A 14,094-nucleotide genomic window follows, 5' to 3' on the forward strand; every position below is an offset into this window, starting at 1 on the left:
ATATATATTGTATGTATTAAGAGGTTAAACTAAAGTGTGACTTTCTTTTTGATGTAATTTATTTTATTTAATTTTATTGATTTTTTTGGCTGTGCTCATGGCTTCCTCCAGTTCAATAGCATGCAAGGCAAGTACTCTACCAGCTGTACTATCTCTCTAGTCCTGACTTTATTCAGTTATTTTTGAACTTATTTATTAATATTGTTTTTTAATATCTTTATTTAAACACCATGATTACAAACATGATTGTAGTTAGGTTTCAGTCAAAAAAGAACACCCCCTTCACCAGTGCAACATTCCCACCACCAATGCCCCTATCTCCCTCCTCCCCCTGCCTGTATTCGAGACAAGCATTTAGCTTCTCTCACTCTTTAACATTGTCATGGTAGTTGTTAGTGTAGTTATTTCTCTAATGGCACTTTCTGTTATGGTTATTTATGCGTTACAGCCTGCTATGCTTACACCAGGTTTTGCACTAAGGGGTCCCTCACACTTGGAACTCAGGTGACCATATGGGTGCAAGGAATCAAACCTGGCTCAGCCATGTACAATATAAGCAAGCACCATACACTATACTCTCTCCACCCCCAAATTGTGACATTCTTTCTCTTTTCACAAACTTCCCTTGAAGACCCTCCACATTTACGTAAATGTTTAACTACCAGTTGCTAAGACCTTGAAACCATCTGACTCTTCATTTATCTCAAACCCCATAAGGAATAGATCAGCAAATCTTAAAACTGTCAGCTCTACCATCAAAATCTGGAATCCAACTATTGTAGGTAGATAAATGTAATTTATGGAAATAGTAAGAATTACCTAGGCTTGTGTTCTCTATTAAACACAATTCCCATTTCTTTCCTCTCCTTTCTAAGTAAATTTCTTTTTGTTTTTATTTTCGTTTTTGTTTTGGGGCCACAGCCAGCTCTGCACTCAGAAATCGCTCCTGGCACGCTCAAGGGACCACATGGGATGGCGGGGATTAAATCTGGCTGAGTCTGACCCGGGTCAGCAGCATGCAAGGCGAATGCCCCACCACCATCAATCCAGCTCCTCTAAGTAAATCTCAAAATCTACCTTGCTTCACAATTTTGCTTCCTCCTGAAATTCTTTTCTGGAAGAAAAGACAGTGGACCCACGAATCAAGTTAGGATTGACTTAATGTAAACCAGGCATTTCCCAAGCACTGCTGGCCAAAGTGGGTGGGGCAGAGAGGTCAACCCTCCCATTGACTTCACTTTAATGGGCTACAAATAACATTAATTGCTTCAAGTAATCACCATTGTACTCTTCTTATTATTTGGGTCCATGCCACCATTATTATCTCTTATTTTATTTGCAATACCTCCTAAACAGTCTTACTCTATTTTCCTATACCAATTCCTGCCTCAAATTACAGGCAGCAGAAATATAAACTTAGAAAAAAAATTGCCTAAATCACTAGCCCTAAAGTAGCCCAAAGGTATGAAGATCACATTTTGCAGAGATTTTACAAAGATCTTTTAAGAAAGAGAAAAGAGAAAGGTCCACCCAGAGAAAGGTGGCCACCCCACCTCCCAAGCCTGAACATCAACTCCCCAAAAATGTAGAGCAAGACTAAAACTGGTCTCCAGGAATCCAATACTCTTCCAGATAATAACCCTAGCAACAGACTAATCCAGGTGGATGGAGTTAGTTTGGAAAAAATCCAAACTGTAAGGACAAACAGAATTCATAGACTAGCATCTAAACCTGAGATGTGTTCTCTCTATTTTTTCCCCTCTGGAGAAGCCCATTTTTAAGAGCATGTGTTCTCTTCCCCCTTTGTTCTCTATCTCATTCTCTCTAGCTTACGTTTTTCTTGGCATTCCCACATTTTTTTGAGGGGCCACGCCCTCTGTTGTTCGGGAGATAGTTCTGACTGCTCACTCTTTTCTTGAGGCTACCTTTCCTGATTTCAATGTCATATAAATCACCTGCAATATAACTGGCAAGGGAACTAAGGGGGCCCTATTTTGGGGGTAGATAGCACTTTTCACACCTGCAACAAAAGTATTAACACAATTAATAGCAGTCCAACGTGATTCTATTACAAAGGACCAACTTATTATTTCCCTCAAACTTCCAATGATTTTCCAATCTCATTCAGCAGAAATAGATATAGAGCAAAATCCACATAGAGACTGATAAGATTCAATGCAGGTTTAATCAATTCTCTGCTCCCTGTCTCCAAACCACTTCTCTCTTTTACTCCTCCCTAATCCTAATTACAAAAACTAGTCCAGAAGGGAGGGTGTTCATTGACTTCTTAACCAGTAACCTCTTTTCACATTCCTTTCTCTTCTCAAATTTTCTATTCAAATGACTCATTTTCGCCCATTATATGAACTCTCACTCTGAATCTGTAAAACTAAGGATATGCCCTTAAGTGGTATCATGTGAAATATAATAGTTTATTGTGTCGCATATAATAGTTCAACTTAACTTCAGTGGCTTCCAACTCAACCAAAAACTAAAGCTAATTGACAAAATCATTAATAGTTTAAGGAGATCAGAACCAAAGAATAGGTTCCTAGAGTTAATCTAAATGCCAGGGCCCTTGACTGCCTATCTGTTTTCACTTTGTTTTCATGTTGTTTGTAAGGCTAACTTGAAATCCATCAGGAAAATATACAGAAAGAAAATCTTAAGAATTCATTATAAACTTTAAAATGTAACAAAATGGTTTTCTCTTCTTTTTTACATTTGGGAATTATGGAAATGAATGAATAAAAGCTTTCCAACCCCTCTCCCAGCCAATTTCCTAAATAAAACTGTTTAATCTTAAACAATTTAAATTTTAATTTAAAAACTTAAAATACTTTAAGTTAAACTTCCAATCTCTGCATTCTCAATCTAACCATATGCCAATGCTGGAGAACCAACTTGAGTTGATGGCATGTAAGGCAAGCACCTTAACTTGTTACTATTACTCTGGCCCCTTGATAATACTTAATTTATAATAGAAATTATATACATTACCCCTTAGCAAATACACTTAACTAAAAATTTTATTGAATATGTTACTCAGTGTACATATTCATAATTAAATTTTCTTGGTTCTACTTTTTTTTTTTTTTTTTTTTTTTGGTTTTTCGGGCGACACCCGTTAGATGCTCAGGGGTTACTCCTGGCTAAGCGCTCAGAGATTGCCCCTGGCTTGGGGGACCATATGGGACGCCAGGGGATCAGACCATGGTCCTTTTTTGGCTAGCGCTTGCAAGGCAGACACCTTACCTCTAGCGCCACCTCACTGGCCCCCTACTTTTTTTTTTTTAATTTGTTTTGGGGCCACATTTGGAAGTGCTCAGGAATTACTCCTGACTCTGCACTCAGAAATTGCTCCTGGTGAGGCTGGAGTGGTGGCGCAAGCAGTAAGGTGTCTGCGTCCCATTGTAAGTAAGGACAAACCGTGTCCCATAATGGTCCCCCAAGCCAGCAGTGATTTCTGAGCACATAGCCAGGAGTAACTCCTGAGCGTCATTGGGTGTGGCCAAAAAAACAAACAAAAAAAATGTTTTCTTCCTAGCGGGCATGACAGAAAATAATTGAGAAGCACTGCCTTAGAGGGACTGAAATAAATCTGGACAATGCTATCAGGAGTATAGCTGTTTTTATGTTATATGAGCAAAAATGTGTTTCTATCTCATGTTTGCTTTTCTTTTCCTTAAAGAAGTTTTGTATTTTCTTTGCATAGGTTTTTTTATCTCTTTAGTTAAGCTGATTCTTAGGTACTTGATTTCTGAAGCACAATTGTGAATGAGATTGTTTCTTTAATCTCTATTTTATGTATTTACAAAAGCCCTGCAGTTTTGGATATTAATTTTGTAGCCTGCCACTTTATTCATCAAATCTATTGTTTCTATGAATATTTGGTAGCCCTTTGGATTTTCTAAATATAGTATCATGTCATCTGCGAATACTGAGAGCCTGATATCTAGATGCCCTTGATGCTATCTTTTACTTTCTTTTTTTTTGTTTTTTTGTTTTTGTTTTTGGGCCACACCCATTTGACTCTCAGGGGTTACTCCTGGCTAAGTGCTCAGAAATCGCCCCTGGCTTAGGGGCGACCATATGAGTCACGGGGGGATGGAACCGGGGTCTGTCCTATGCTAGTGCTTGCAAGGCAGACACCTTACCTCTAGCGCCACCTTCCGGGCCCCACGCTATCTTTTTCTTACCTCATTGCTAGGACAAGTACTTTCTTATCTGGATGCCCTTGATATATTTTTCTTACCTAATTGCTATGGAAATTACTTCCAGTACTATATTGACTAGAAGTGGTGAGGTAGGTAACCTTGTCATGTGCCTGACCTTGGAAGGTCTTTAGTTTTCCCTTAATTGTGTATAATGTTTGCTATGAGTAGTAAGTTGCTTTGACTATATTAAGGGGAGTTTCTTCAAATCCCTTTTCCTCAAAGGTTTTTTTTTTTTTTTTTTTGGTTTTTGGGCCACACCTGGCGGTACTCAAGGGTTACTCCTGGCTGTCTGCTCAGAAATAGCTCCTGGCAGGCACGGGGGACCATAAGGGACTCTGGGATTCGAACCAACCACCTTTGGTCCTGGATCGGCTGCTTGCAAGGCAAACACCGCTGTGCTATCTCTCCGGGCCCCTCCTCAAAGTTTTTTTTTATCATAAGTGGTTGCTGGATCTTGTTAAATGCTTTCTTAGTATCTACTTCATAATCATATGAATTATTTCTTTCTCTTTTATTGATATGATGTATTATGTTGATTAATTTGCATTACATCACACTATCCTTGCAAACAAGGGATGAATCATCCTTGCTTTGTTGTGATGTATATGATCTTTTTGATGAGTTGCTAGGATCAATTTTATTAAATAACTTTGCAACTGTTTATCAAGAATATCAGTCTTTATTTTTTAACATTTATTTGTTTATTTATTTTGGTTTTGGGGCTCTGTGCTCAGATATTGCTCCTGGCATGGTCAGGAGACCATGTGGGATGCTGGGAACCAAAACAGGTCCATCCCGGGTTGACCACATGCAAGGCAAATGCCCTGCCACTATTGGTATTGCTATTGCTCTGGTCTCCAAGAATATCAGTCTTAATTATTTTGTTTCTTCAACTTCCTGGAACAGCCTGAAAGGCTTAGCAATAGTCTTCTATTAGGGTTTTAAAAGAAGTCACTAGTGAATTTATCTGCCCTATTATTACTATCTAAGTTGATTGTTTTAGGTTGAGCATTTAAAATATTAGTTCAGTAGCTGAAACAATAGCACAACAGTAGGGTGTTTGCTGTGCATGCAGCCAAAACAGGACAGACCCAGGTTCAATTCCCAGCATTCCATATGGTCCCCAGAGTCTGCCAGGAGCGATTTCTAAACACAAAGCCAGGAGTAACCCGAGAGCTACTGGGTGTGACCCAAAAACCAAAAACCAAAAAAAAAAAAAAAAAAAAATTTAGTTCAAAATCTCAGAATCTCAGAGAATAGGAGCCAGAGAGAAAGCATAGCAGTAGGGCATTTGCCTTGCACGCGGCTGACCTGGGATGGACCTGGGTTAGATTCCCAGCATCTCATATGGTCCCCCAAACTTGCCAGGAGCAATTTCTGAGCACAGAGCTAGGAGTAACCCTGAGCGCTACCAGTTATGGCCCAAAAACCAAAACAAAAGGAAAAATAAACCCTCAGAGAATAAACAAATCAATACCCATAATTTTATGACATTTAAAATATTTATGATGTTAGGAACCAGAATAATAGTACAGGTCTTAAAACTCTTTCTGCTTGTTATGTGCCCCAGTTCAGTCCCTAGAAGCACTTATGGTTCCCAAAATTCTACTTAGGTTCACTTCTAAACAGTCAGAAATAATCCTTGAATATTGCCAGTATGACCCAGTACCCCAATATAAATAAGATATTTGTTTTGGTTTGGGGAGACCTCCAAAGTATGGGGGGGGGGATTTGAATTTATTGATGTTTGGGAGGAATATGCCTATATTGTTTTGGGGTCACACCTGGTAATATTCAGGGGTTTCTCTGGCACAGGGACCCTTGGGATGCCGGGGACCCACACTCTTGTATTTAAATAGGCTTTTGATGAACAAGCTAACTTCTTCAAAAGTGATAGGTCTGAAAAGGGGAGGGGGGCAGAGCAATTGAACAGCCGTAAGGCATTTGCCTTGCACATGGCCAATTATTACGAACCCCAGTTCGAATCCTAACATCCCATATGGTCCCCCAAGCCTGCCAGGAGCGACTTTAGAACACAGAGGCAGGAGTAACTCCTGAGTGCTGCTGGGTGTGACCCAAAAAAAAAAAGGTATTAGATCTGTTTAGGTGATCCATATATGGGCCACACACAGCAGCACTCAGGGGTTACTCCTGGCTCTGTGTTTGCCTTGCATGCAGAAGGATGGTGGTTTGAATCCCATTATCCCATATGGTCCCCCAAGCCTGCCAGGAACAATTTCTGAGCGTAGAGCCAGGAGTAACCCCTGAGTGCTGCCCGGTGTGACCCAAAAAACAAAAACAAAACAAACAAACAAAAAAACAGAAGTCATTCCTGGCAGGCATGGAGGACCATATGAAATGCTGGGAATCGAACCCACGTCTGCCCTAGGTCAGCAGGTACAAGGCAAATGACCTACTGCTTTGCTTTCTCTCAGCTCCCAATCCAAATATTCGAGATTCAGCCTTGGTAAGTTATAGGACTAAGAATTTATCCATTTCTTCTATGTTCTATTGTTTCATGGCATAATTTTCAAAGTTATCTCTGGTAAGATATATTTCTGTAGTAAGTTATAACATTCCCCCTTTCATTTCTGATTTGGTTTATTTATGAATCTTGCTAGTGCTTTTCGATCATTTTACTTTTTCAAAGTAGTAGCTCTGATTTCTTTGACTGTTTAGATTTTGGGGGGAATTCCAGTTCATTAACTTCTGCTGTTAAGTTTTATTGCCTTTTTTCCAGTCTGCTTTGGGATCTTTTTGTTGGCAATTTTCTAGTTTAAGTTGTGTTTTCAAGTTATTTATAAGCTGTTTCTTTCATCCTGATGAATACTTGCATGGCTATGACCATACCTCTTAACACTGTTTTTGCTGGGTCCCACAAGTTCTGGGAGGTCATTGTCCTCATTCTCATTTGTTTCTAGGAATCTCTTAATTTCCTTTCTGACTCACTGATTGTTCAGTAGCAAGCTAATTTCCAGGTGTTTTGATTTGTTTTTCCATTTCTACTTATGAATGACTGAACAACTCTCTACTAGTATGCTACTTTTGGTTACTCCAAACCTACTAGCTGTTTAAAAAGTAAACTGTTCCCAAGTCTATTTATGCCAATTTTTTTTTTTTAAATATGGAACGCTTCACGAATTTGCGTGTCATCCTTGCGCAGGGGCCATGCTAATCTTCTCTGTATCGTTCCAATTTTAGTATATGTGCTGCCGAAGCGAGCACAATTTTTTTAAACTTGTTATCACACATTATGGATAAGCTACACAAGAATAATCCTCAATATATTTAAACACTCTATTAGACAAAGCCTATTTTATAATCAAGTATGGAATACACCATCCAATTTGTAGAATACTGTAAATACTGTATGGTCAGTGAGAAAGAGAATAGATGTTTACCCTCACAATCATGTGGCTGGCTGAGGGCTGTAGTTCACTGCCACTGCTCAGCAGTGTACATCGCTAGTCAAGTAAAACATCAAAATTAAAAACTTCAAAGTAGGGTTTCTACAATGCCTGTCATATCAGCATCATTTGTAAATTTAAAAATTTGAAAATCAAGGGAAATAGAACTAGGGTCAGAGGTACATGCAAAGTATGAGCCTCGATCAATCAAACCCTGGTTTGATTTCTGGCATAGTATGGACCAAAGCATCACTAAGTACAGCTCTGGAGAATGTCATGAATTGCTAAACAGGTCTGGTGATCCCTGATATTGATTGCAGCATGTAGGCAGCACATCATCCTCAGTCCTCACATTGAGCCAGAATGAATATCATTAGGAGAGGCCAAGTGCCCATTGAAAACTTGCCAAAAATTGAAACTATGAGTTAAATCATTGTTATGTTACGAATCATGTTTAGGAATTCATGAATGTTTTCAAGTAATAGTTAACACTGAAACTATATTCAGGCACAATAACACCTCATCATTTACAAAATTAAAGAAATGAGAGTAGCTTGTTTTTAAGTAGCACTCTCTATATAAAATTTTTTCCTGCTTCTGGTGGAAAAAAAGATACTTCTTAGATATTGTGGAGTAACTCCTGAGCGTCACTGAGTGTGCCCCCCACCCAAAAAAAAAAGAAGTTGGCAAATGAATCTTTTTAAGTTAAAATTTTAAAACTTTCCCCATTTCAGATAGGTTACCATCTGTTTTTGCTAACATTTTATTCTTCTAACATTTTTTCTAAAGACTATATTAAAAGGTATCATACCAACTAGATCGAAAATAATCTTAATTTATATTACATGTTTTATCTTATAGGTTATATACTATATAAAGCATCCAGCAGTAAACACTCTAATATAATCTATATGGAAAAAAAACTACTATGTTCTACAAATCAGAATTTCTTTTTTTCATTGTTTCCTGCATAGTTTGTCTCCTTAGTCCTGGTCCAGGGGATTCTGAGAAGCTGTAGGAATATGTAGGCACATCTTGAGGTCTAGCTTAATCTCTTAAGAGTGTGGAAAGAGACCTTATACATCATGGACAGTGCCCAGAAAAAATGCCCTCCAATGATATCAACAGTGAAAAGCATTTTATTTTGCTTACAAATGTGTCCCAAAGGCCAAGGACAAATTATTGGTATATAGCTGATGAACAATAAATATTTGCTTAAGATGAAGAGGAATAAGAACTTACCGTGATGACAGCCTTGCTAAGACAAATGGAACCTCTGCAACCATACTCTGTCTCGTCTTCAGATTTGTAGTAACTCAAAGTATTGTTTTTCAAAACTACCCAACGATCCTGCCACCCATGAATGTAGTTTGTCCACTGGAGGTGAGAAAGAAATGGGGGAAGAAAATGGAAATATTAATCAATATTTCAAAAACTCAAATTTTATAAAGTAAAAAATCCAATTTTAAAATCAAAACATTAACATTTCTAATTAAACAGTAAAAATAGAAAATCAAAATGAAAAATTCTCTAAATTATATAATTTTCAGTAATTCTTTCTTACAAAAGTGGATAAAATTTGCTTTTAACATCTGAAGACTAAAACCAAAGTATATTTTACTTTAAAGCTTTTTGTCCCTTTAACCTCCCTTGTTCAGCACTCATGTCATTTTTTTCAAAATGTTTTAGCCACTCCCTTATTTAACAGAATAAAATATACTATTGGATATAGTTTCTTTTTTCTTTTTTTTTGGGGGGGGGGGGCACACCAGTTTGATGCTCAGGGGTTACTCCTGGCTAAGCGCTCAGAAATTGTCCCTGGCTTAGGGGTACAATGTGGGACGCCGGGGGATCGAACCGTGGTCCTTCCTTGGCTAGCGCTTGCAGATATCTTACCTCTAGCGCCACCTCACCAGCCCCTGGATATATGGTCTGTATTGTATTTCCATTGGAAAGTATTCTTACCTGAAAATTTGATGCTTGTTACAACAACTACGTAGAATTACCAGATGCATTTTAGTAAATATACTAAGTAAAAAATACTGAATCATCAATATTTATTTAGGTATTTTTGTTTTAGGGCCACACTTGGGCAATCATATGGTGTACCAGGAATTGAACTTTGGTTGGCCACAAGCATACAAGGCAAAAACCTATCTGCTACACAATCACTCCAGTCCCTACATCATCAAATATTCAGAATTTGTATGCCAACCTTTTATTTTCTCCATAGAATTCAATGCTACAAATTTAAAATAAGGCATAGCTGTACTGCAGCTAGTAAGGCACTTGCCTTGCATGCAGTGGACCAGGGTTTGGACCCTGCATCCCATTTGGTCCCTGAGCCTGCCAGGAGTGATTTCTGAGTACAGAGTCAAGAGTAACCCCTGAATACCAATAAATGGAGCCCCCAAAATAAAACCAACACCCCCCCATTAAAATAATTCATTTTCCCAAATTTCTCTAAAGATCAAACCTAATTTATTATATACAAACATAAAACTTGTTTTAAGAAACAGAGTTGGATGACGTGCCCAGTATCTATAAATGGTTTTTGAGTTACTCAAGTACTGCTGCATACTAAAGATCACAATCAATAAACCTGCAAAGGCAGAAATGTAACCTCGATAGGAATTCTTGATTATGCTTATTTTTATGCTCCAAGAGTTTAAATATCTGCCAAAAATGAAATCAAATGGAGTTTTAAAAATATACTGCTTTGGCTCAGACTCCTTATCCATTGAGAAATCTTTCCTTTGCAAATCCCTAGTTCAGCATGTTTGAAATGGTTCTGCTCTTAAATCTTCTAAGCTCCCTCATTACAATCCCTCCCTGAGAGCTCTTCCTAATCATCATTTCCTTATTCCAAACTTCCCATGTGTTAACATCATATTGACACAGACTTGAAATAATGATGTAGATGTACACAATGGGACACATTAGGCTAGGGATATATCTCAGTAGTGTAGAACTTGTCTTATATGCATGATGTACTAGATTCTATTAAAAAAAAAACAAACTCACCCCCAAAATCAACAAAAAACTAAATTCACCTCCCACTGCCTTTATTATACTATTTCTGCAGTAATTTATACTCCAAATCTGGCAGAAGCATATTATATGAACAGAACAGAAAAACAAGATCAACGAGACTCCACTACTAATACGGATGTGAGTTTTGACAAGTTATTGAACTTTTTTGAGTTTCAGCGTGTATGTTATTTGAATGGCTAAGTACTATTATATATATACATATACATATACATATATATATATATATACACACCCTACCATGTTCAAAGGAAATACCCAACATCTGATTGCTTATTCAGTCTTTATAAAGCAATGCTCTTTACTTCCTTATTATTTACTATTTAAGCTTATTTGCTTTTCTTACATATAAATCTTCCTCAATCTCCAGCTCCAAAACCTACATATACACATCCAAACTGCCTGTAATACAAACTGTTTAGACTGGCATGGCTTAATGCTACCTCACTTCCAATTACTTACCCTCTGAAAGCTTGAGACCATGTGATTGTGGTCAAGTTACTTATCCATTCTGTATTTATTTCTTTGTCAAACTTTACCTCCTAGAGTTGTTGAGATTAAACAAGAATAGTCTTAGAACACTGCCAGGCACATATTATTTTCTAAGGTGGAGGTAGAATTACACATAATAAATGAAGCTTAATATTCAGCACAGCTCACTAGAATAGATTCCTTTCAAAATAACTAAAGAGAAGCACAATAATTGTGTGCTCATAATTTTATATTATTTTTTTTATAAAATTAACAAATCCTGACACTGCAGAACCTGTTGGTCACGATTATCACACCCAAAAGGCAGGTGTTTGCTGTTTCCTTGGAAAATAACCTCCCTTCTTTCCTTTTAACAAATAGAGGTAAGGCGAGATGCTAGACATTGTGCGAGAATCAAAGATTCCCTACTTCCCATGTCTAGCTAGCATAAACTCAAGGAAAAAAAAAAAAAACCTGTGAGAACAACATAGGGGATGTTTTAGAGGGGACCCTGAAACAATGGTGGAGGGAAGCAGACATCTGGTGAGGTTGTGGAGTTAAGAACATTTATGCACGAAATCCTTTTATTAACGGTATTCTAAATTGAAAGAAAGGAGTAAGAAAGAAAAATTGAAAATATCTAGAACATTTAGAAGCAATGCAAATAAAATGGGTGTAGAATTCAAGGGAAGAAGGATCTAGAATAGCTGGGCAAATAATAGGCTTCTTGGAAAGGATAGTATTTGAGATGGATTCTAAGGATGGATAGAATTTCAGTCAACAGGGCAAGAGTTTGGCATATAAGATCCCATGGTACTGACAGAAATAACTCCTAAGAACTGTTGGGTCAGGCTGAAAACAATTTTTTTCACTCAACAGGTCTATATCAAAAATAAGATAGGAGCCAGAGATATAGTACAATGGGAACTGCCCCTGTGAGGGGCTGACCTGAGACAGATCCCCAGCACCCCATATTGTCCCCCAAGAGTGCCAGGAGTGACTCCTGAGCACAGAACCAGTACTGGGCACTGCTCAGTATGGCCCCCAAACCAAAAACTAATGTATAATCATATATCATATACACTATATGTACTCATACAAAAAGCACTACTGAACAAGTTCCCAGGAAACATATACAACCATTGATATATTTTAGGGATAGTTTACATATGCACCAAAATTCTATTTATTTCTAAGCATTTAAATAACAAAAAGATAGTTTGCCATTTTCCTGTCATGCCTACTACACTATTTCCACTGTTATATACTTGGTTACTAGTCAGACCACTGGTCAAAACCTTCCCCAAATGTGATGGTCAAAAAGTACATCTTGTTCGGTAAAATACTTAAGATCATCACAATATAGATTCTGAATTCTTCTCAACTAATGAGAAAAGTTGTTAAAACTTATCAGAACCACTAATAAAAATCCATTTGGAAGTGCATACCTATTTATTACACGACGTGTACTATATAAATTCCAAATTTTCTAAATTTAGGAGCCTCACTTTACTGTAAATCTCTCACTGAAATTCCAATAATGACTACAATTATCTGCACACTATGATTTTCTGTTTTGCAAATAATTTAAAATTTGCCAATCTTAGTTCTGACGAACTCCTCTTTTTCCTAAACTCTTCCTCAGCAGTCTTTAAGAAACACCGAAACATTCATAGAAGCCTAAATAGGAAGTAAGTCCACTAACAATGTCCAAATGTTTGGCCAATGTATACCAGAAGCAGGGTGATTTCTTAATAGCACATGATCATGTATCTTATGACCAGCTTGTTGAGGGACTGGCCTGAGCTCCTTTTCCCAACAGCTAGCTCAAGCTATCTCGAGAACTTCTTTTAAAAGAAGGAAGTAAAAAATGACAAAGGGCTTTATTCATAGAGAAAAAAGAAAAAGGAAACCCAAAAAATCCTAAAACATCACCACTACTAACACCCCTCCTGCCCCAACCAAGCACAAAGAGTAAAGAAAAACTTGCCCCTTAAAGGCCTCGACGACTAACTCCAGACTAAGGTCTAAAATTTTTTTTTAAAAACTCCTTCCAAAGATGAGATTTTCCTTCCCAACCTCTGGTTGTCTGTGTTCAAGAACACTTTTCTTCAATAGTGTTCTACTTAGTCGGTCTCGATGGTGACACATTCCCAATTCCGATAGCTATTTATTATATCAGACCACACGTTTATCCAGCTCTTTGCTAGGTAGAGGATGAGAGAGAGGCCAAGTAGAAAAAAGTCCTCCTCGCTCAGATCTCATTACTTCTCACCTGACAGCCCCAAGTCCCCAATTCAATTCGGTCAGAACGGGGTTTCCAATCACCCCCCTAAACTCCATTCTGCATCTTGGAACTAACCTTGCCTAGTAAGTCCATCATCCCCTCCGCACCGCTCCTATACTTAGTCGTCTTGCAAACAAACTACGCTGGCCCAACCCGGATTCCTCAATGGGGGACAGACAGCTGCTAGCCGGGGGGAGAGCTCGGGTGCGCTCCCCAAACTGGATCGCCAAGCGGGAGAGAGGGGGGTGCACAACCCCCTTCTCTCGCTTCCCCGCTTCACCCCAGGAGTCAAGTCACTCCGAGGCTGAGTCCTTGACCCTAGGCACACCCCGATCCATTCCGCAGCCCCCCAATGCGGGTGGGCCAGTCGGTGAATCAGCCAGTGTCTCGGGCCCAGCCGCACCCCACGGTCCAAGGCATGCCCTCCAGAGGCTTGGGGTGGGGTGGGGTGAGGTGGGGCGGCGCGGGCGGCAGGTGAGTCCGGGGCGGGGTGCGTGTGCATGTGTGTGCGTGTGCGTGTGTGTGCGCCTGGCTCACCTTGCTGAGCACCCCGCAGCGCTCCACAGGGGGCCCCGACTCCGTCTCGGGGTCCTCCTCGGAGCCCGACGAGTTCCAGCTCTGGTTGTCCGACATGGAGGCGGCGGCCGGGGCCCGGGGCGGG

The 14,094-nt window shown here is 39.0% G+C and overlaps 1 protein-coding gene and 1 non-coding gene across 2 annotated transcripts in view; both read right to left on the reverse strand.

Annotated features, from left to right (window-relative positions):
- Nucleotides 1–14,094, reverse strand: part of CERT1 (ceramide transporter 1) — a 101,190-nt gene extending 87,096 nt beyond the window's left edge. Inside the window, exons 1-2 of the mRNA XM_049768792.1 lie at nt 13,971–14,094; nt 8,867–9,001 (exon numbers count right to left, since the gene is read on the reverse strand). Coding sequence (XP_049624749.1) covers nt 8,867–9,001; nt 13,971–14,066 — 231 coding nt within the window. The 5' untranslated portion in view covers nt 14,067–14,094. The remainder of the gene's footprint in view (nt 1–8,866; nt 9,002–13,970) is intronic.
- On the reverse strand, nt 7,336–7,442 carry LOC126003056 (U6 spliceosomal RNA). Its single transcript, XR_007493600.1, has one exon. It is a non-coding gene; the product is annotated as a U6 spliceosomal RNA (small nuclear RNA).

Source organism: Suncus etruscus, chromosome 2, assembly GCF_024139225.1.
Source record: "Suncus etruscus isolate mSunEtr1 chromosome 2, mSunEtr1.pri.cur, whole genome shotgun sequence".
In the NCBI taxonomy this organism is placed as follows: domain Eukaryota; kingdom Metazoa; phylum Chordata; class Mammalia; order Eulipotyphla; family Soricidae; genus Suncus; species Suncus etruscus.